This window comes from Protomyctophum parallelum (assembly GCF_964188405.1).
Source record: "Protomyctophum parallelum genome assembly, chromosome: 1".
In the NCBI taxonomy this organism is placed as follows: Eukaryota; Metazoa; Chordata; class Actinopteri; order Myctophiformes; family Myctophidae; genus Protomyctophum; species Protomyctophum parallelum.
Window position 1 is genome coordinate 79621216 of NC_139697.1, and position 24948 is coordinate 79646163.

General features: G+C 41.9%; 1 protein-coding gene across 2 annotated transcripts in view; it reads left to right on the forward strand.

The window, feature by feature from the left end:
- The first annotated feature begins 10397 nt into the window (after positions 1 to 10397).
- alcama (activated leukocyte cell adhesion molecule a) overlaps positions 10398 to 24948 on the forward strand; it is a 90002-nt gene continuing 75451 nt past the window's right edge. Inside the window, exon 1 of one of the 2 annotated variants that reach the window (XM_083765306.1) lies at positions 10398 to 10763. In XM_083765306.1, the coding sequence (XP_083621432.1) occupies positions 10703 to 10763 (61 nt within the window). In that variant the 5' untranslated portion in view covers positions 10398 to 10702. The remainder of the gene's footprint in view (positions 10764 to 24948) is intronic. The other variant, XM_083765305.1, reaches the window with a different exon arrangement.

A 24948-nucleotide genomic window follows, 5' to 3' on the forward strand; every position in this document is an offset into this window, starting at 1 on the left:
TTTCATATCACTGCTCCCTTTGCATATAGAGTGACAAAATTGCAGAGGGTATATTAGATTACAAGGACAGTCCCCAGTTGGTAGATTGAATCCGTTTGAATCCATGTGTGGAATAGATTGTAACAGCAACCCTCCAGTATCTGTTCAAAATGATCGAACACTACTTTGATATACCACAATAAAAAAGCATCACATCTGGTGACCCACAATTCACTATAGCTTATTTGATGTCAGGTATCTCTTATCTCAATCCAGGAAGTCCCACTGAGATACAAATCTCTTGCCAGGGAGACCTGCATGCTAACAGGACATCAGCTTCAAAGGAATTAATTTAAAAGATACAAAATAGAAACACAACCAACATTAACCATAATAATCAATAATAAGCAGACTTGGCAGCCTGACTGTAGAAAGTAACAGTACAGTAAAGAACCTGGGGGTTATTATTGATTCTGAATTTAATTTTAATTCACACATTAATCATGTTACCAAGGTAGCCTTTTTTCACCTTAGAAATATTGCACGAATCAGAGCCTATTTGTCCTTGGACGATGCAAAAACGCTAATCTACGCCTTTTGTTTTTCTCGGCTTGATTACTGCAATGCACTTTTTTCAGGACTGCCTAAGAAAACAACTGACAGATTACAACTTGTCCAAAATGCAGCAGCCAGAGTTTTAACTATAGAACTAAGATGAGAGAACATATTACTCCAGTTTTGGCATCACTGCACTGGCTTCCGGTTGTTTTTAGGATTGATTTTAAAATTATTTTACTTGTCTATAAAGCTCTCAATGGTCTCGCACCTTCCTACCTACATGACTGCCTAAATGCCTAAATATGTCCCAAACCTAAGGTCTTCCACTGCTGACCTGCTCGCTTTGCCTAAAAAAATGGCAACAAAAAAATACGGGGAAGCAGCTTTTTGCTTCTACGGGCCGTCGGCATGGAACAAGCTCCCACTGTACCTTCGTCAGGCAGCCTCTGTAGACATTTTTAAAGCTCAGCTCAAGACCCACTTCTACAACATTGCTTTTAATTGATATTTTATTTTATTTTTTTGTTATTCATGTCCTCACTGTATTGCATTACTGCTTGTTTTTTAATGTCGTTGCCTTGCTTTTCTTTTATTCTCCATTGTTCTGTAAAGCACTTTGAGCTGCATTTCATGTCATGAAAGGTGCTATACAAATAAAGTTTTATTATTATTATTTATTATAATAGGACAATGTAACTGAACAAGGTAAGGTTCCCCAATCTGGTACAGCCTCAGAATGAACAGAACCAGAGGCTGATGTAACAAAAGTGTCAAGTTTATTAATCATGTAGACAAATATTATTCAAGTTAAAATACAGAAGGGAAGGGTTATTATAGTAGGGAAATCATGATTCGAAAAGCAGGTGATATAGGGTGAAGGCGTCAGGGCCTACTGGGTCCTCCAAACTAAACATACACAGCAAATAAACCAATCAAATTATACAAATACACAAAACCTAAAGTAAATAAAGTAATTAAGTAATCAAGGCAAACAAAATCCAAACCATGCACTATTAATTAATGGCCCAGTATACACACTGTATTCAACACCACTATGGTACGGCCCAACAAACAATATGGTAAAACCCAGTCTCAAGTACAATTTTGGCACAGTGGAAAAAACAGTGAAGGGTTGTAGGTTAGGTAGATTAGTTGTCCTCCTACAAAATACACCAGGTTACAAAATCATTAGCCTACATTATACAAAATATTGCAAAATGACGTACAGCGTACAACAAAATACCAAAACATACGCAGTCAATATAAGACTCCCACTGAATACCTAGCCGCCGTAACAGTTGACTAACATTGTCCGCATGTTAAAAACCCTCTTAAAACCCATCCCCCTACCCTTTACTGACTCTGGCAGCGTCCTAGCTCTGCTCACCAAACATCACACCTGCCGATCTCTGTAAATGGAATATAAAATGCCCCTAATTCGAATATATCCTATGTCCATAATCAAAAGGAATTATCAAAGCATCAACATTTGTTTCAGGTTTTCTTACAAAGTACCAGGCTGTAGTGCACACCTCATACCTCCAGGAGCCCAGGTCCCCAACAAACACTCAAATCAGGCTTCTAGACAAACATGAGGCCTCAAACCTGGTCAGTCACCCCTTTTATGCACTACCCTTAAAGGGGCAGTGCTACACTAGGTTTCGCTTTGAGCCCTGAATGTTTCACATTATGTACATCTACATTGCAGTGATTTCATCTAGTTCCAACATCTTGGAGGTGCAGATTTCATTGTGCTGGAAAAAAACAAATTACATCTTGGCAAGTGAATGCATTTGTTTTTTTCCTCTGCACTCTGTTTTTATAACCTCAACAAACTTTGTTTCCACAATCCGTAGTCTATTTATCTGCCGTTAACAGCTCCCTGTCCTTTTGGATTGCTCCTGGCTATTTTAAATCTGCTCTGCTCATTAATCTTCTAAAATATTTAAATCTATATACCTCCTTTCAGCATACAGTATATAGGCCCAGCTCATCTTATTTGATTGCAAGCAACCTTTTTTTTGAGTGGTGCAACCACTCCTACATCCAGCATGCAATGTCCGTGTACCTGTGTGTGTGTGTGTGTGTGTGTGTGTGTGTGTGTGTGTGTGTGTGTGTGTGTGTGTGTGTGTGTGTGTGTGTGTGTGTGTGTGTGTGTGTGTGTGTGTGTGTGTGTGTGTGTGTGTGTGTGTGTGTGTGTGTGTGTGTACCTATGAGCACGAGTATGTTACTTATTTATACCAGTAGGGGGCACCAGAGTACAGAAGAAATTGGAACGATACAGAAGAAATTGGATGATACAAATTGGAATGATACAGAGAACCAATAGACGGGAGTTGCACCACTCGGTTCACACTGGTGTGATTTTTAAACTTCAGTCAGCCATGATACAGCATGGATGGGTTTTCAATGACCTTCTGTTATCCGTCAATTCAATTAACTGCTCTAACCTTGTCCTTCTGGATTTGACTGCCACTGTTGACGCCATGCATAGATAGATCATGCAGTCCTCCTCAACCGACTGGATAAATGTGTGGGCATCTTCAGCATTGCCCTCGAGTACTTTGAATCCTACTTAAACGGTGAATACATTTCCGTCAGCATAGGCGAGTTGACATCCCCTGCATGCCCGGAGTCGCCCCACAGGCTTGATTTTGGGCCTCCTCACCTGTCTTACACAAAAGTCTCTCCATCGTCTTCAGTTGGTAGAGAATTCTGCAGCTCGGCTTTTAATTGATTCTAAATACACTTTATTAAGTTTACTCATCACATTCAAGGCCAGGCCTGGTCTAGCTCTGACCGACATGTCTGAACTAATCTCCCCCTATATGAGTAAACATATTTGTATCCTGAGATCCTTGGGCAAAGCATTGCTGGTCTTTCAAAGGCAAGGGTTATTTTAAAGGTGATCAGCAGTTGTCTACACGTGTATTTTAGTTCTTGAGTGAAACACTTTGTAACTCTGCTTTCACTTCACCCTGAAGCTCGTTCTAGGACCAGGCTCCTTTTAGATGGAGGGTTACCTACCCTCATGCAATATGACACCACATGGACATTTCAACATCACCAACCTCTGAACAGGACATTAGGCCTTACATCCTGACACCTGTCCTGCTCGACCAGGGGGAGCTACGTAAGGACATTCACACATACTGTACCACAGGTGGCTTAAATACTCATCTACGGTATTTCAAGTATCGCTGTGTGATAGCTTTTACCAATACGTCCCAAAGGGAGATGATGCCAAATTGACATAGACACTAGTGCCCCTAGTGAAAACACACAAAAAGACACAATGGTTTTTTTTTTGCAAATAGCAGTGAAGGTAATATTATCCCAGCTCAACAAAAAAGCTCTTCAATCCTTGAGGCGAAAGGACAACAAGGACCCGAGTTACGTAAACATGCAGTACTGTACGTTTGTCCATTCATCAGGTGTCACCACACGCATTCTTATTCTCAGTGGACATGGTCGTGGGCTCCCTTTACAACAACATGGACATTCTAGGTCTATTGGGGGCTACCGGGCACTTTGAGAGAATTTGTAGTGGAAATCGCAACCATTTTTAAAACCGCCTCAAACATTAAAAAATTTAATTAACTTTACACAATGCCTTTTTAATCCTTGTTTATTTCACATTGAAAATGTGTACTTTTAAACCTACTTCCACGTTTGTAAATGTCCACATTTACCGACAAATCTTGCAGTCAGATAGAAAATAATTAGCCCTTGCAAGTGATATTAGTCTGGCCATGCCAGTACAGAAGGAAAAGGCCCTGGCGGCTACACAAGAATGCTATGAATGGCACGTGGACCTCCCATGACCCACGGGGGGCCTCCCGCGGGTCATGGTCAAGGTCAGGGTGAGAAGGATGAGGTTGGCTGGGCACTGCTGGAACTGATGGCCTGCAAACTGACACTGTGGGAGCAAACTCAAGGCACAGCTAGAAGCCGCAGCATGACAGTGGAGCTAGCAACACCACAGAGGTCCGGACTGAGTAATTGGCGACCCCCTTCATGGGTGAGCACAGCACACCCATGCAGATTTTAAGATAGAGAAGAATTAACAGTAAAGAGTTGGCTTGGCTAGTCCACATCCTCTCACCGGATCTTTTTATCTATTCTTACTTTTCCTGAAAACCAAATGGTGTAGCCTATACGAAATAAAGAATGTCACGTCACCCACTTCTATACACCAATACATCTGATTCTGATTCAAATGCAATGTTAACATTTCCCACCTGACCTGTCCGATGTGATTTGCAGGCTTACTGGTTTAATACTTTAACATTTCCTGCCCACTTTCACTTCACTTTATCATTTTGTGGAATTCACGCCCATTTCATGGACATCACACAGACACACGGAAAGTGTAATCCGTATCTCTCTCGACACCCCATCTGTGGATTCACAGTACTCCAGGGGGTGAGACAAAAATATCAACATTATCTTAAGCTTCTGTCCAAGGGTTTTTATTATGTTTAAAATTTAAATGTATGTCCAGCCAAAAGCCCAGACAACTGCGTTTCGGCAAACTCAATATCATCACCACCTCAGGGTGGGAACAGTGAAGGCTTTAGTATCGACTTTACTAGAGCCAAAAAATACAATTGCCTTGGTCTTTTAAGCATTTAGTAGCAGTTTCAGATCACACAAAGCATGCTGCGCTGAGTTAAAGTCAGACTGCAAATTGGCAAAAACTCTGGAGTCTATGGAGAGGCTGCAGAGGCATTAGTCTACAAGAATACAAAATGTTATCATTGACATGCAGATGGTATTTAGTTTAGTGATTTGTCAGATCACAGATAAAATGTGTACATATTATAAAAATCAAGGGACCCAAAAGTAATCTTTGGGGAACTCTTGGAAGAATTATAAGATATTAATATATAATAACAGTGGACATTGTAAAAATGTTCTGTAAACGTGTGTGGCAATTCTGGCCTAAAGGTGGCATTAGAGCAAATAAGGCAAAGGGAGAGAGAGAGAGAGAGAGAGAGAGAGAGAGAGAGAGAGAGAGAGAGAGAGAGAGAGAGAGAGAGAGAGAGAGAGAGAGAGGGAATGGGATTTTGTACCAGGCTGTCAGCAAACAACACTGGGCAAGTAGTGACATTTCAAAGCAGAGGAAAACATAATTCTATCTAAAGGGCTCCCTCTGTCTACATCCTCCGGGGAGAATGGAAGGGTATCGCTACACAGAAAATTCCATAGCAGTTAGTAATATCTTGCTTGGGACAAAAGTGTTGTCTGTCTGTCTGTCTGTCTGTCTGTCTGTCTGTCTGTCTGTCTGTCTGTCTGTCTGTCTGTCTGTCTGTCTGTCTGTCTGTCTGTCTGTCTGTCTGTCTGTCTGTCTGTCTGTCTGTCTGTCTGTCTGTCTGTCTGTCTGTCTGTCTGTCAGTCTGTCTGTCTGTCTGTCTGTCTGTCTGTCTGTCTGTCTGTCTCTCACACACACACACACACACACACACACACACACACACACACACACACACACACACACACACACACGCCGCACACACACACACACACACACACACACACACACACACACACACACACACAACACACACACACACACACACCCTCACACACACACACACACACACACACACACACACACACACACACACACACACACACTGAGGACGCCTGGTGGACAAATGTTAGGAGACCGGTCCGGCATGGACATTTTCCACCAGTGTCAGTCAACAGGAACTTCTAACTTGTAGCTATTATCCCTTGTTTTGGGCGAGAACTGATTTAAGCATTATTTTAGAATATGAATAGAATAGAATTAGAATAGAATAGAATTAAAGTTATGGATGTAATTACAGGTCTATAATTATATTTGCTCTATATTAACTGTCTCTGAATCTTTATCATTGGAAATTATTATTGATTATCGTAAAATAAATGTCATGAATTGTGTGTTTTTAATAATGGTCAAAGCAGTTACCATAGGAATCGTGTTTTATATGAGCTAATAAGCTATTGCCTAGGATTTGTATAAATTGGCAATTCCTGAAGACAACCAATAGGGGTCAGTGAAGTCATGTTTTAATCATGTGTTTAAGAAAAATATAAGTTTCACATGTAGCCTACTTGACTCATCTGACTGACACACAAGGTAAATTACACTGGTATTTACTAAGTGTTTGTTAAAGTAGTACTTTGTATGAACCTTACTCCTACTAGTTTAATAGATGGAGTATTAATCCAGAATTATACTGCCTTTTCCTATGAGAGTGTTTGGTATCCAATATAAAGAAATAAGAATGGATACCAAACACTGTATTTCCTCTAAGCACAATTACAAAACTGTGGGCTGGGACCCATTTGTGTGTGGGTCATACGTCATAGACACATTTTTATATGTCAAGAGAAAATATCCCTGTATTTTAGTTTCCTTCATTTTGTTTTTAATTATTATTTATTGAACCCTTTTTTTTTAATTATTTTTCAAAAGGATTTAATGAATACGAAATAAAATGTTGCTCCGTGTTGTGAGCTTGTAGATCTGCTAATTTCACTAGCCTTGGGTCCCGGGCAAATGTTAAATAGCTTTTTTGGTCTCAAACTAAAGGTTTTTGGAACCACTGCCTTTCAGAGGTCATATTTTCTTACTTGCTGCACATCATGAAAACCAGAATAGAGCCATATACTGTGATGCTGTGGTGCAGGGCTGGGTGATAAGTCAACATGAAATATCAATATCTTTGACAATTGCAATTGTGGGGATGACTTCTGGTTAGATTTTTGAGAAATGAGTAAATGGTCATATAACGGGTAAAGGCAAAAGGCAACAGGTTTAACAGATCTGTTTAAGTTCAGACAATTTCACAACTGTACTAATTTATCATGCAGACTTAGACCACCTCATGATATCCAAAAGTAAAGACAGTAGTCTCTTTTCACAATAGTCCCATGGGCCGCGTTCTTGCAACCACTCCACTCATACCATACAGCTTTCAGAAGCAGAGAATTGAATGCAACCCATCTATTTAAGGCTATTATTTGTTGAGAGGGGTCTCCCAGGGTGTCTGTCACTAGCCTGGGCCTGGGCCCCCTGGAGAAAATAGCTGATCTAAAAGCTGAGTGTGATGTGTTGACACTTGACAGACATGTTGTGAGCTTGTATTGTAGATCAGACAAATATGCCAAATATTTGTCTATTATGACCGACAAGCTTAGAATAGAGATGCTAGGGTTAATGTGGTTAAAAGGGGTCTAGGTAGTGTGTATTTGCCAAAAATCATTACTTAGCAGCTACTCAATGAAAGTTCAACATCCTTTAGTTCTGATGCAACTGTCTGCCATCCGGTCCTGTTTGAAGGTTGTGCTGCTGCTGTCCTCATGATCAGGGTGCATCAGATGAGCTGTGTGTCTCTGTAGTGAGCAGTTTAATATATGAAACTGAAAAGTCATTCTTGATTCTTCTGATATGGGTTTACAGTATAACTTGTAGCCCATGCAATAACTGTCCCGCATGTTGTTGGAGAACCCCTGGAACCCTCCCAAGGAACCCTGTATCTGGATGTCCTTCGACCCATGAGAATTGAGAACTACTAATCTGGCATACTGTTGCACCCAAATATAACCTTAATATCTAAATACGGTAATATATCCCCAGTAGACCTGATTGCAGTCTTTGATGAAACAGATTCCCCAAAGAAAAGGGGATTAGTTTCTTAGACTAGGCGTAGAGATAGAAACTCATAAACGAACATAATAATGGCCAGATAAATATGGCCAGATTAGATTTACAGGGATGGAATGTATCGTCCAACCCTGGCCTGCAGTAAAAGAAAAAAGAACCTGCAAGTTTAGCCGATTCTTTCGTCATGCCACCACACCACCAGAGGACAATTTGAATAAGCTAATTATTTAACTAAATAATTTGTTTGTGTTCATTTATATCTCACATTTTAAACCATTCAAATGAATTGCAACAAGATAGGGGATAGAAGTGAGTAAGTGACATTGCCATGACATCACCTTGGAGTACAATAGCTTATCAAACACTTTTGTACCAGTAAGACGCCTGAGGGACCTGAAGCAACCTCGCACTATAGGGCGAGGTCGCGTGCACACATCCGCCTGGGTGACGGCAGACTGCTGGGGGAGCGCTGGCGCTTTGGCATGGGGAGTCAGATCAACATATGGAATGAATTCTGTACTGGCCATATATGGTGTGTATCTTGAGTGATCAACATTATGGAATGTCAGCTCCATATATGGAGATCTAACGGTGTCTTGATTGTACAGTGTTTGATGAGGGCCCAGGTAGGGCCGGGCCTTCATTTTCGGGCCTGTTGAGAACGTTTTCGCCGGCTGCCGGGCACAGCTGCTCTAAGGGGGGCAAGCCCGTCTAGAGTTTAAGTGGACAGGTATCAGTCAAAAGGGAGTTTAAAAAATGCATACGTTTTAATGAGGACACAGAGACACCAACGTTTCGGACAGATTATACTGCCTTCTCACCCTGAAGAAGGCAGAATTATCTGTCCGAAACGTTGGTGTCTCTGTGTCCTCATTAAAACATATGCATTGGCAGCTATGAGTGTGCAGCTACAGTATACATTTTATTCACTCAGTATTAACTTTCCCGTTGGCTGGCACGGTGGCACCTCACAAGGACCGTTGTGTGCTATGCATCCTTCTGCTTAGAGCATCAGTCAAAAGGGAGACATCGAAGAGGAAGGATGGATCGGGAAGGATCAACTCAACATATGGAGCCAACATATGGAGCCAATATTGATGACATCAGGGATCTCCATATAGGCCTATGGGCTTAATATTGATGATTGATGATTTCATGTGATTTCACGATTCATGCCTTATGGGGTGACTGTCCTGACGTACGGAAATGCACTATTTCATACTGTAAATGCGACCTGCGCGGTCGCAATCACTAAAGACTGGCTGACAGCGACAACAACTGATTAACCTGTGTAGTGTGTAGCCTAACCTACTCCAAATCTCAGCATTACATGTAATTCGTCCACAACAACTGAAGAAGAACAGCAGCTATAGGGATCTGTGGCTGTGCGTGTTGGCCTGCTACTGTCGTTTAATCACACGTCATCTGGGGACGGTGGTGAGACAGAACAGACGCTCCAGATAAAACGCTCTAATGGCTTTCAGACTGTAACTGTAACCGAGGGCAATAAGTCATTATGTTACTGTATAATCCGTCCCCTACAGGCAGGCAGTGCGGATCTGTCTCAGTGACAATCCCCGGACTTTTTTCTGATTTCATTTAGTGCTACAGACAGGAAAGAGGAGGAGGAAGGCGGAGTTTGTTTATTGTTTAAAAAGTTTTTTTTTAATTGCCTCGACGTTTTTATTCAAATAGCCTAGCTAATAATTTAACAACAACACGGCTATTATAATTGACACTAAGTGACACTATATGAAGACTAAAAATATTATCTACTTTAGTTGACAAATGACAATGATAATTACAGTCTGTCACAGTGTCACTAGTGTGACAGTGTCCTGCTCCTGCTAAATGTACACTTTGCCGTACGACGGTGTCTGTGTGTGTGTCCGTGTGTGTGTGTGCGTGCGTGCGTGCGTGCGTGTGTCCGCGCCTTAAAACAGACGAAGTTTTACAAGCTTGTAAAACGTGAGCTTGTAGATCGACACGTCGATTTACAAGCTCACGACTTTGCAAGCCATGGCTTGCCTTTGCATTTCGGCCGGGTGGGACACCGTTGTACGTGCAAAGTGTAAAATAAAACCAGGCTGTTTTTTTTTACTGCAGGCGATGCTCGCTTGAAGGTGGGGCAAAAGGCGGAGTTAGCGACCGACATCCACCCCCCCCGGCGAGAAGATTCCTCTCTCTGCTCTACATGCGCAGCACTACACACACACACACATCCACATGCGTTTTCACCTTAGCTGCCACGCGCGCGCACACACGTACACTCACACACACACGGACAGACACACACACACACACACAGACAGACAGGCAGGCGCTTGAAGATTGTACAACTTTTTTGTGAAGTTTTTCACCCCCCTAGCTTTCTTACATTACACCAACCTGCGACTACGAGTAACGAACTATTCCGGACAATTCTTCTGTTACAACGATATAGATCTACCTCAGAGTCTCCTCTCTGCGACCACAGGTGTCCAAAAAGAACTCATTGATTTCGGGAGGATGGATTCGTCTGCTTTCCTGTTGATTGCCCTCGTCGTCAGCACTGGGATGCTTCGTCAAGGTAGGTTTATGTTTACTACTATGTAGTAAACAAAACAAGGGCAACACAGACACAGAGTGACATTTATTATAATTAAAGTAGGCTATACTACACAATATCATTCCTTTCCAGAATTCCAGTCACGGCAACCTTTACACAGCGACACGCTGGATTACCTGTAACCGTATACCCCCCACGCAGTTAATGATTTTCCGCATTACGAACAAGAACAACTTGGCCCTAACATGAATGAATGACACCTGAACTGACGTTATCCAATTTCAATTCATTTCATATGAGCTGTATTGGCATACGTTTACATTGAACATTGCCCAAAGCGAGTGTTAGAATATAATAAAAACTGTCCAACGGCACCAGCTGCTGTGCTGTGCCTGTGCCACCACTCCAAGTTGGCTTTCGGTTTGTGACTCGGCTGTAGTATCGTCCATGCCATAAATACCTGAGTCTTATCCTCCAACTAGTGTCATTTAGTTTACTACACGACACGTCCTCGACTGGTTATCTGGATGGTGTTGAATTTAAACGATGCGAGTCGTCACTGACTCTTCGGGACTCAGACTCAAGAGAGCAATTACGCACGAGGTGGTGGTCCATTCCATAACGCCATTATCATCATCATGCTGTTTGTGAGCGTTGGGGCGACATGATTTTAATTCGGAATAACTTTTTGCACAGTCTAATCCTTTCTCATCATGCGCACACACACCCCCTTCCACATTTCCCCGCTTGGCATGGAGGGTGGAGCAGCAGCGCAATTATGGAGCTATTTAGAACCCCACTGTTAAGATGCTACTGCCAGCAGGTCATTTGGTTGTAATTAGGGATGTAATTGTTTAATGCGCAATTGAGGTAGGCACTAGGCAGCCCTACCTATGCCTGCAATACCAACGTGTGAGCGTGTGTGTGCGCGCGTGCATGTGCGCGCGCGTGTGTGTGTGCTTGCGTGCGTGCATGCGTTTATCTGCCATATAGAATTAACACTGTGTAGACTTCTCTGCCCTCAGACATAAAACAAATACATACACATAACAGGTTACTCTAGTAACTAACACCTTTTTCTTTTCTTTGTTAAGAGCTAAAACCATTTTACCATCAAAGGTGGGGCTTTGTCTTGTGCCACATTAACATACAATAATATCTCTATGGTAAAATCTCAACATTTCTTTCTTTTGTTTTTCTGCCTGGGGGTGAGGCGAGGGTTGTATTGCTGCTGCTGGGGCAGAACTCCTATTTTCCCCAGTTCTTATCTTTGGAGCGGTGTGTCTGTCTGTCATTCGATGTCTCTTGCTGTTCACAGAGCTGCTTTTTGTCAGGATGGCTGAAGGGCAGGCTGTCTGTCTGGCCAGCGGGGTGGTGGCCCATACCTCACATTATTTGATCTTATCCAGCCTGTCCCTGTTCACTGACCCATGGGAGGTGGGCACAACTGGGCTGTTTTGGTTCATTTAAGTCATGCTGAAATCAATATTCATCCCCAAACCGAGGACAGATAGACACAGTGGTTGAAGTTGGTATTAAGTGCGATATGTGGGATTCCTCACATCAAAGCAGAGGTACTTTCAAAGGAATTCAAAATATGATCTTAAAAATAATAGGTTAGTTCTACTGGCTGACATGAGGCAGGCTATGCCATTAATGCTCTTGAAAATGGGGATAACTGAACGTGCAAAAATGCCAACCCCTCCTTCTCTAGGTAGTGGTGTTGTTGTACTGGTCAAATAATAGGCTCATTTACAGTGCTTACGCATCATTCAGAGGGTAGACTACATCCCAGGAGGAGTGTTTGCCACAATGAGTCATGTGAGCAACGTTGCTTTTCCTTGAAACGTTACCCATTTTGCAATGCTTGGAATGCTAGAATTCTGTTAAATATGACTAATGTATCAATAAACAGCCTACCAGGGCTGGGGCATACTACTACAAAAGTAGTTTTGCTGCATCTAGACTACATAACATTGTATGAACCATAATGGCGCTAATGAAATGGGATGACAGACACAGCTTCATGACTTTGTGCAATAATGCAACACTGTGAGTGGACGACCCAATGAAGCATTATTACACTTGTTTACAAGAGGGTCCACCATGTTCAATTCATCAAAACATTTAGAGACTACTATATAGTCTTCTATATAGTCAAAGAACAGAACAGGAATTCATCATAAAGGAGGTAAAAAGGGAAAAGAAACATATACAGTGAGGGGAAAGGGGGGGGGGATTCAGATTTTACGGGGGCCAGTTTCGAATTGCAGCCGTCCATAGGTGCCCTTTGAGAGCGGTTTTGAAGGAGTCAAGGGATTCGCATGTCTTAATGACTGTTGGTAGGGCGTTCCACATTTTGGTGGCATAGGAGCGAAAATAATTTAGTCTCTTGTTTGTGCCGAATCTGGGTTGTACATGGTTCGTTAACATTAAGGAAGTATCTAGACAGGTACATGGGTATCTTGGTGGTGTATCGAATCTTGTGGACCAGACCCATTGCAAGATGCTGTACTCTGTCGTCGGCCCTAAGCCATTCCAGCCTGTCAAAGTGGGCAGGGGTGAGGTGGGTTCGGGGGGTGAGGCCAAGTAGGAGCCTGACCAGTTTGTTTTGGGAAGTCTGGAGCCTAGTTTTAAGGGCCTTTGAGGTGCTGTGGCTGAGGTGCATGCATAGTAAAAAAAAACTCAACTGTCTTCCTGGAAAATAACATCAATCACAGTACTTTAGTAAGCAGCAGTCATTGCATTGTTAAAATGCATGGCTCTTTAATTATGCACCCCCTAAAGTCATCCATTCACATTAAATAAATTGACTTAAGATTGTTAGCCAGCCAGCCAGACAAGAGGGTGTGACATGCTGTTCGTACTTCAAATTACTTTAGCCCAGGGACGAGCATGTAATACTATCTACATTTGCCCAGACAAGTGAAATAGCCTCTCTTTTTCTGGAGGGAAAATACCTTTGGACAGGGTTGGGGGTGAATCCTGCTGTCACTCTAAGAAGTATGAGGGTACTCTGGGTATGTGGCCTCTGAACGTGGGGGTGAAGCTGGAAATCCTGGGGCCCCTGACACCTGGGCTCCTGGGCCCCATAATAGTATTAGGCAGTTAAACTGACATATAAAACATTAGGGGTGCGCCGAAATCACCTTTTCAAGCCCCAGTGTCAGTGCTTTATTTTTGAGAACTCATACTGAATACAAGCATACATGTGTTTGTTTATTTATTTATCTATCTTTGCAGGTTTTATGTACATATTACATGTAATAATGTTCAAAGCAGGATTCTGCCCCTTAGCAGAAACTTATCCTAAAATGACACTACCTAGTCATTACTTACTTATGCCTAGTCCGTCCCTCTGGGTTATGGGAACTAAACAACCGCCGCATGGCCCGCATCCCTCCAGGTTATGGGATCAATGTCACTAAGAAACACGCAGCCCTCCCTTCAGGTTATGGGAACGACATCACTTGTAAACACAGCTCTCTGTTCGTTGTTTTTGCTGGCAATGAGCGACTACATGCTACACAGTACACCTTTTAAAATACTAGTCCAAAATCAACATTTTGAACACAAGGAACTGACGCATTCAATAAAAAAGAGGTTCTTTCCACCAGCGAGCTTCACCGATGCCAAATATTTTAGCCTGGTATCTCTGGCGTGTTCCAGGGCCCCTGTCCAGATTTCGGCCCTCTGAATCATTCAGGGGCCCCCATATGGCGCCCCTGTCTGAAGGCTAGCTCTACCTTCAACTTCCACAACCTCAGTAGCTTATGCTCTGAAAGGTCAAAGTCTTGTTTGAAGCCACCTTAATCATTCTGTCAGATGGCTTTAGTTTGATCTCCTATTCAACAAGAGCTGGAAATCTAACACGCGGAACTGACTAGTTATGTCATGTTAATAGCATTGAATTATGTTATATGAAGTCATTTTGAAGCAGTAGCAATGCTACTGCTGTGGTAATCCAATATTTTAATTTCACTCCCAGAGGCCCCCCACTGCTGTGTTCAGCAAGCAGCCTTGACAATGAAAATGGTGATCTCTGTAATTAATTCAATGCTTCTGCATAAAAATACCAAATGTACCTGCCATACATTAAATAATGGTACTGTACACAAGGAGGCTGAAATGCTGACATGTTTAATTCATTCATCTAGATTCATTCATCCTAGAAATGCAAAATATCAGCGAGCAGCGCATTTTCCACATTGGTTCACCCCAAAAGGAAGAGGTAAAAAATACCAAAAGGGGTTCCCGTCCAGAATGGGGGGAAACAAAATGAAAGAAATAAATCAAATGTCAATAGCATACAGGGGAAAGGGATGATGGGAAGAACAAAAGACAAGAGATTGAGGAAACAACGCAGTGATTCTAAAATATATACAGTATGGTCCTTTGCTCTGTGCAGGATCAGCTTTCCCAGGGACACAGTGAGAGTCTCACTTGGGGGTACCACCTTGTAGCTTGGTCAGGGTCAGATACCTTTTGCCTTGCTATTCTCTTCCCTGTGAAAATGTATTCAGTGACCAACAATACTCGAAAGCAATATTACAAAAACGAAAATAGAATGTGAATGAGGTCATAGGCTAAGGCTATCTCTCTCTGTCTCGCACACATGCATGCACGCACGCACGCACACGCACACAAACACACACACCCCTCATCACTTTCACAGAGTAAAATCCTCGATAAACTTAAATTAACACTCAGGACTTTACTGTGCACATGAAGCAGGGCATAACTCAACAGTAGCAGCAGTGCACTTCGATGTTGTGGGGGGCGAAAGTGCCAGACATTTACTGTGTAGTGGTGGTGGTGATGTCATGGCGAAACTCATTTCACTGCCCAGGAAAGCGTGACAGTATCAAAGCAGGAAGTTAAATGTGATGTTTGCCCAAGTCTCAGTGGGGGAGCCCAGGCTTTGTTTAATGTGCAGGAAAATTAAAATTCAGTGAAGTCCACCTTGCCAAGAAGAAACTCCCAGGGGACGCGCCGACAGAGTCAGGCAGCTCTGAATAACGGCAGGGAAATGGCTTGTGTTATCTTGCCTCTGCTTTCTGATTTGCAGACTCAATTGTTTATAGGCCAAAATGGTCCCAACCAATAACTTAAAAATTTAAATAAGGATTTTCTTTTTATGAAATCTACCTCATACTTCTTTCCCCCACTCAATTTCTTTGATTAACATAATTTATTCATTGTTGAATTGAAACTGTTCAGCGGGACTGTTTTTCTGGTTAATTGTTTCCCCTACTACTGCATTCAGCTCTGGGACTGTTTTTATTATAATATATACCGTATATTTTCTTCCAAGTCCAACTTTAATATTATTTTCATGAGTTTTCTATTTTCAGCTAAATTAGACAATATTCCGTTGAGATTAACAGGGAAATAATGTGTGCATGTGTGTGTGCGTGCGTGTTTGGGATGGCACACACACTCCCTGGATGCCAACGATGAACCTCTGCCCCAAACTTTCCAGAACGGCCTGTTATAGCGCCACCAGGAGGCCGCTTTGTGCAAAACAAGTTTTTGCACAGTACACCTACAGATTTTGTCCAAACATCGCGCAAATTGGTACACAGTCTCTCTAGAGCCATTCAACGAAACCGGTCTTTCACATTTCTCAGACTCCATCCTGATTGGTTAAGATTGGCTTCCAAAGTTCACAGGAGTGCTCAGTTTCAAACAAAATGCTGCAAATCATGAACACATCGCGTGATTTCCGTGAAATTGTGCACGCACATTCCCACTATGCCGAGGACGAAAAGCCACATGAACAATTTCAACTCAGCCTCAAGGTGGCGCTATAACTGGCCGAAAAGTGTTTTTACCTCTAACTGCACGGATCTGTGGATAATTTACTTTTGTTGCCCTTTTATCCAACCACCAGATGAAGGCAAGCTGCAATGTCCTACATTCCTATCCTGGTGGAGACCTGTGCCCAGAAGGGCACTTTTTCTAGTTCACCCTTGTTCTGTTTGATGCTTTTTGCCCAGGGTGATGGGCATCTAGACTAGTGAAGATTTCCACATTGCCCACCCTCCCAGTCCCATCCATTTTGGGCGGGAACGCCTTTTGGTGTTTTAAGCTTAAGCATTATGTCATACTTTAGCTATTGAAAAATATCAAGCTACGAGCTTGTAGTTCGTGAAAATGTGGTGCAAATCTTTGAATATATATTCTTTCAGAGCGAACATTTTTTAACTCAAAGCTTCCAGGGGTCCTTGGAACAACATCATTTCAGGTGGGGGTCAGCGGGCCAATTACATATATTTTTGGGGGTCCTTGACATGAAAATGTTTGAGAACGACTGACATAGAAACATGGGTTTTCAGAAAACTGTTATGATTTAGAAGGCATTTGTAGAATCGTCCTCAGGTCTAAATGGGAGTAATTACAGATTTGCCAAAATGGGACCTGCTTGTCTGACCTGCTAAATGACTTCTAGGAAAGCTACACCCTTACAGTATAGCACCTTCAAATCACTCTCGTCGCGTAGAGGTATATTAAAATGTATTAAAATATGAAATCAATATTTTCATTGTTGAAAAGCGGAGTTACATCATGAGTGATAGTTTAGGAATGAATCCGAGTACAAAACAGATAGCGTGCCTTTTTATTTGAGTGGTGATGGTAGTGTACACACAGACATGTCACATAAAGTCACATAAAGTCACATAAAGCAGAGATGAGCAGTGGCAGAATCTGTCAAATAAGCTTTAAATGAGATATGCTGGGTTTATTTTGTGTGTGGGTGTGCATGCACGTGTGAGTTATTTATTCAGACGCTTCTGCAGGTGGTTCATGGCGTGTGTAGTTTCAAAGCCATATTGATATCTCAGATCCTTGTTTACTTGTCTCTTTTGCTCCTTACTCCTCACCAGTAATTCAGAGCCAAAATAAATAGTCACAGCTGGAGTCGGATGCATTGAGATGATTTTGTTTTAATTAGCGAAAACTGAAAAGATGACAATGTTTATGACTTGCAGAAATAATTATAAATAATTGCACATTATGATGTTTCAGCCACATACAGGAAATGCAGTACCTTTATCTATTTCCTGCATATAATAATATGAGATTACTGCATCAAACATAATTTACCATGGTAATGGTATGACTAAACAAACCTAATGTAATTGAAATGTATTATTTACAATAAGAATTGGTTAGGATTTGAATGTAAAATTTCCACATTTTAGGTTCATTTGATGCATATATTGACATTTCTAGAACAACAGGTCCATCTGAAATCAGTTACATTAACCACTTTCAATGTGACGTCAAAACAAATGTCTTGGTATGCCACCATGACTAAATGTGAAGATCATAGCTAGTGATTTGAATAACTCCAGCCTAATGACTCAAACAGTTTTTTTTCTCCGCTAGGCCAGAGTCCGGAAGTGGAGATTATGTTTTCTTTGGGGTGTACTGTGCATGAGTGCTTTTTTGTTTTGTTTTTTTGCTTTGTTCCAATTATGTTCTTTTCTGTTCCTGAGTAAGTAGGCAGCCAGCCTGCCAGAGGTGTCTTCAGGGATGAGACACCTGCCTCCAATCATCCTCAGGAGCCTATTTAAGCAGGCCGGCCAGAGTCACTTTCTCTCCCCTGATCATCAATCATTCATTGATCCTCGCTCTGGGTACGCAGAGGTCCTGGGTTCAGGTCCGGGATAAGCCCCCATTTTCATCATGAACTTGGTTGTAGTTCATAACAAAAATATGGGAGACCAGTCAAGAAATAATGCAGATAAATTGTCTAACAAACTATAAATAGCTATACATAAATCACAAGGTCAGTCAGTCAGTCACTGTACACCTCATACAAAAGAACATAATCACAGCCTGTGTGTGTGTGTGTGTGTGTGTGTGTGTGTGTGTGTGTGTGTGTGTGTGTGTGTGTGTGTGTGTGTGTGTGTGTGTGTGTGTGTGTGTGCGTGTGCGTGCGCACACGTGCGTGCGTGAATCTGGAGCTAGTCTAGCAAACATGCTGCATTGCTGCCAGTAGGTAACACTTGGACATGGTGATAAATGTTGCCTATAGTTGTGTAGTTTAGTGGGAGGGGATTCGATTATTTGTACCAAAATACACCATATCATCCAGTCAGCCTCAAATTGAAATTGCATGTTGAGGGGCCTCTATAGAGTGCACCTGTTAGAGCGCGTTCACTCCTGTCCATACATAGGCGCACTATTTCAATTTTTGTAGAAACCATTTCCAGCCCATGACTTGCATAGCCCTGGGTAGGCCATCCAGCCTGACGGAGAGCCCCTTTCCAGTTGACTATGTGCTACCAGCCAACTATCATGTAGCAGTCAGCGTTGACTGTTGTGTGCATACACTGGCACTGAAAATGTAAATTAAACCAATTATTTGTTGATTGACTGAGGCACGTTAGTGGTGCAACCAATGCAGCTGTCTTGGTGATAAGCATTAGGTGCTAAGCCAACTTAGCCAAGCCAAATAGCATTAAAGGTGTCTTTAATAGCTTGCTCATTAACTTTAAGTACATGTAAAAGATGCAGCTATGAATGATTTGCCTGAAATTGTTCAGTTCACGGGACATCTTGGCCTCTCTCTCCGCCCCCAACCAACCCTTGACCCTGACCCAAATTGCTAGTCATAGTGATTTTGCTGCATAATGTAAACCAGTTGTTCTCAGCTTTGGTCCTGGTGAGCCACACTACTGCCAGACCTCTGTTCATCATGCAGTGTCCAGTTTACCAGGTGTTGCCTAAATGTGGAGTGGACAGCTGGAATTAAAACCAGCGGGACATCAGCTGTGTATACATGAGCCGAGTTGTTAACATTATGTTGTTAACATTATGATTACATAAAGCATTTACCTATAGGCTTATGACCAGAATTTTCATTATACACTACACTAGCTTTCTTCTGTTACACAGAAGTACATTATGGTACCATCTAACAAAAGTACCTTTTCACTCTTAAAGGAACTGTCTTTTGCAGAAGCTAAATGTTTGTATTAGATTAGAACTCTCAGTGCTCACTCAAAGGAAAAAATATCAATAGCCATGAATGTTATCTTAAGTGGACAAGACTGCTATTATGGAAAACACAAAAGCAGTGGTTATATTTGTAGCCTTAGATGCCAATTAACCAGAAGGCTGCAGGCTTTTTAAAGTAATGTGAAGAGAGAAAAAAAAATCTCTATTTCCAACTTTAATTGAGATGCCTAAAAACAAAAAGTTACATACGGCTCAGGAGAGCTCTGTATTCAGGCTCTTAGCATTGACTGTTTAAGCACCAAATAAATTTCTTGAATAGGTACCCTATATGCACGTGTGGGGGCATGACTCAGTAGCTTACCATCATGAGCTACTGTTTTCCTATGAATATAAGACAGTGGGAAGGGAGCTGGACAAAACAATTTGCTGAAAAGTGCTATGGCGTAGACTAGCATATCTGAATGAACCTATATCATAGCCATTGACTGGATGGTGCACAAATTAACCCTGACAAGGACTGAAAGGTGCACCAATGTGAAATATAGTCTTCCAACTGGACACACTTAATGGAATTTCTTTGTGGCTGCAATTAGAAGCTTCTGCGCTAAAATTGAGTTATGTAAGCTAATGTCTCACGCTGCGAGAACAGTTCCACTCTCCCCCACCCCGCATTGTTAACCTTTGATACAGATTTCCTGCTGAAAGGCAGGAAAAAAGTTGCCAATAGTATATCATCCCAAATCTGATTCCCTTTTCGGGCCATTCAGAACAACTGTGACATTCACAAAGACACACACATCCACTCTCTGCACAGTAACTCAATTCTGATCAATGTCGGCCCTTTCTTTGACCAAATGAACCCTAACGTCCAAATTCTTGGCATGTCATGATAGGGGAACATTCAGTGTTGTGAGCTTGTTGATTGGCTATTTTCGCCGAAGAGATTTAGTGTAGAGTGGGAAAACTAGGGGACCATGTATATACCTCTGGGTGACCTCTGTCAGCAAAGTATATAGAGTTTAAGTACTGGTTAATTAATCATTCCTCACTGTGACCATGCTATTAGCACACAAACACTATGCTGAATGTCCATAAAGCAGCAAGAGCAGTGTATCCTACACACTGAGCGATAGTGTTACACTGCGCGCATGCGTGTGTGTGTGTGTGTGTGTGTGTGTGTGTGTGTGTGTGTGTGTGCGACAGTGCGTGCGCGTACTAGGTGGGTTAGAAGTATGCTTGAGGGCAGAGGGCATAGTGTGCAAGCACGCACACACACACACACACATACACACACACAGAAGGGGATGTGGGGTGTGTGTTATGACTTTAGCCCTCCTAGAAGAGAATAGTGGCTGACAACATGGGCGCTAGTAGACAGGAAAATGGGTCATGTTGACATTGCTTGCTACATTTAATTGGTATCTCCCGGTGCCTTCACAAAGCAAGTATTCACTATTCATCCCGGGTTTTCCCCTGAAGGTCGTTGATGCCCGATGAAATCTATACAGTAACAGTTGTACATCACTGTGTGCGTCTCCGGCTCAAATGTCCATCTCTTGCTGTATGTGTCATCGAAAAATGTTGTAGGACTAGACTTTGACAGCAATGATGTGCAGAAGTGCAACATTGTAGTTGTTCGGTTTGTCTTGGAAAAGAACAGCACACAGTCAAATCATGAGTGCTAATTTAATCCTAAAACTGTACAAAAGTAACCAAATAGACCTGTAATTTGCACACTCTCAGAGTTAAATTAATACTTAGGATTTTACAGTGCAATGTGTGTTTTGGAGTCTGTACGGAAGAGCTAAATGCTCTTGTGAAGACTGGAATGGAAAATCCAATTTTGTGTCCTCTTAATGAGAATTTTGCTACTGAGAATAATGATGAATGGTTTCAGCTCCTTCTGTTCTTGTGACATGCAGGCGTTCTTGTGTTGGAGCATAAAAAAGAAGCACAGAGACAGGATTTTCTTCACCGGCTGATTACACAGCTATTGCCAAAACCGCAGGGAGCAGGCAGCATCCAGCATCCATATATTGTGTAGATTATTTTTTACACATTTTCCCCAAGTCTTAAGAGCACAACCAGATCAAAAGCAAAAAAGGGACTGCAACTTACTAGGCATGCCTTTCGAGTTTCAAAACTGCCCACCAAAGTTTTTTTTTATGATGAAGGGGAAAAAGCGACAATAAGTAGGTCAAGGGAAGAAAAGGTAAAAGTAACTTATGTTGTATTTTACAAGGGCAGTATAAATCACCCTCTGTTGGCTGCTTGACCATGGCTGAATGATAAACACATCTACCTGCTTGATGTAAAGGGGTACTTAAGTTTTGGGGCGGGAGGTGGATTGCCGCATAAACATTCGTCTCCTCGCTTCCAAAGTGATAAATATTTCCACTCCTTCTCAGGGAGTCAGGATTGGTTGGAAGCAGTGGTGTCTATATGTCATCGTGGTAATGAAACATTCAGATGCACAAAGCCGCTCGTTTTCTCTGTTTACTTACTGCAGTCTCCACAGTTAGATGAGTACAGAAAAATGTAACCTTAGGCTGTGTTTGGAGGAACGTTTATAAAACATTTAATTTAATTAGGTACTGGCTTATTGTTGTCTAGACAAAAACGAAAAAGCAGCAGCAGCGAGAACCAGGCCACACATAAAGAGTCCATGGTCGACAATATATACAGTATATATAAATGTTTTTTTTTTAAAGATTTGTTTTTGGCTTCTCTGTCTTTATTGATAGTATCAAGTGAATATAGACAGGAAAGAGGGAGAGAGAGAAGGGGAGAGACACGCAGCAAAGGTCGTCATGAACAGGACTCGAACACGCGACGTGCTGTCAGGCCAAACCTATATGTGGCATGCGTCTGGGCCACTTGGCCAGCGGGCGCCCGCATGGCTGACAATAATAGTTGGGGTACTATTTTTTTAATGGAAAAGCAGTATTATTATTATTATTATAGTCGGTGTGTGCTTGCCCTCCACCGTGTTCCATATTGAACAAAAAAGAAATGACAAAAAAATATATCTCACTTTGTTTGTTGGAATTCATTATACCAATCGGAGGCGTGTGCTGCTCATGTTTATGCAGGCCATAAACATGAACATGAACATTTATTTTCTTTGCTTGACATCTGATGAGGGCAAACTGGTGACACCTCCAGAGCACGCAAGGGTGGATGGTAATCCTACAGCTTACGCTGTGTGAAACCAGGGCTTTCAGGTTTAGAGCTGATTGCCACCTCTGAGATTCAGAAGTCTTCAGTGGTCGATGGTTCTTTTCATGTGACAATGGCAGTGGATCAGTAGTCCTTACCAGCAGCTGAGGTTTCAGTCCTGGGAATTTGGCCCAACCTTGTCCTAGAGTGGACCCAGCAGGAGCATAGAATTCATCCATTAAAAGGAGATTATCGCTGAAAGGCTGTGCTTTGAAGAAGTATATTATTCCTACACCCTAGGAGATTTATTCACGTTAGCGGACATTTACTACTGTACCCCACACAAAGGGGACAAAAAAATGAGTTTGGCCTCCCCCCTGGTGACAGACACTGAGGTATAGACATTTCAGGGAAAAGATGGGAAAAGGTGACCATGGCATTAATTTTAGGTGATTTCTCTGGTAATCATGGTACATTTTGTGGTTGCCAAAGTTCTGCTAATCCGTCAAACCTTCAGTGTTCAGATTTTCAGTATTCCATCCCACGAAAGGGCTTATTTTTAAGTCACTGCAATACTAGCCTATAGGCTAGTACACGCTATAAACTAGTGTAAGGAAGGAGAAAATTGCAAGTCTTTAAATGGTATAATTTTGAGCACATTCACTTATATTAGGCTGCTTGTAGTTCCACAGTGCAATCGATTTTCAGTCAACAGCGTACGGCCGTACGCCCTCATTATTTGGATTTGTGAGGGAGTAGGCTGAGGGGACTGGAAAGCCTGCCCTGTCTGCCCTACCATAAAAAATTAATTTGGCATTCTGTTTAAAAGAGATCGTTATGCTGCAGCTGTTCTGTTTGTTCAGAAGGTCTGTGGTAATTGAGGAATTATTCATTTGAAGTGAGATACAGTATGACTCCAGCTGCATGCTCATGTGTGTATACTGCCATGGGCATTGTCTCTGTTTTCTTCCTTTCCCTGACTAGTCTGTATTTCTCTTAATTATTCTGTTTCACTCTGATATATCACAGAATGGTATTTTCATTTATGATAAGAAATACCGGTATATAAATAATTTTGTTTTTCAATCCTATAAGTTAAAGACTTGCATTCATCATTAGTGATACCATCCACTTCAGTTACAATGTACAAAACTAGCAATGTCTTGACCTTCACGACAATACTCGTTCTTTTTAGCTTGTAGATCAGATACTATGTTTATTATTTTTGCAAAAAACACTGATTGTGCAGACTTCAGTTTTGTGGACTTCTTTATATGTAGCCCTTGTTGGTCTAAAATCATCATCAGTCTACAGTTGTAATTTGTAAACCCATCTCAGATTTTCTGCTAAGTGGTGCAGTGCAAAATGTTTGGCTGCTTTCCCCTTTTCCTTTATCACCATTCATGTCACACTTTGAAGCAACAAGGGACGGGATGCAATAGTGCAGAGGAAGAGAGGAGAAAATGCAAATGGAATCATAGATGATGGTTGATCTCCTCAAGCAGATGTTCTCCAAATCTCTTCTATAATGCGTACCAAAATATCAGTTGAAATATATTTTTGCCTCATTGAATTATCTTTTCTCATCTGTAATTCTAATTCAAAATTATTCTTGTGGTTTATACTCTATATATTCTCCCCTCGATATACCAAATATCTCTGCCAAAAAAATGCTGATCTACAAGCTCACTACACTTATCAGCACCATGAAGCATTGTGAGCTAGTAAATCGAGTATTTTCGCTGAATGTTCACACCACAAGACTTCAGGGTTCATGTGGTTAATGGCTCAAAATCTGAAAAGCAGGAGATTTGATTGGGCTCATGTGAAGCTTTGCTTCATTGCAGAGAATACGCTTGGGCATTATGTGTACAGATGTGAGGAGATGATTTTAGCAGCTTGGCTCTCTTGGCCACTACCTCAGTGTAGAGTTGCTGCTGGTGAATGGTCGGACACACTTGTGCCCCACTAGTGGTGAGTTGTAAGGATATCGGTGTTGGTCGGTAGGCAGTGAGAGTGTGTGGTTCAAACCACTTTGGTGTGAACTGAGCGGTGCAACTATACATTTATTGTTATA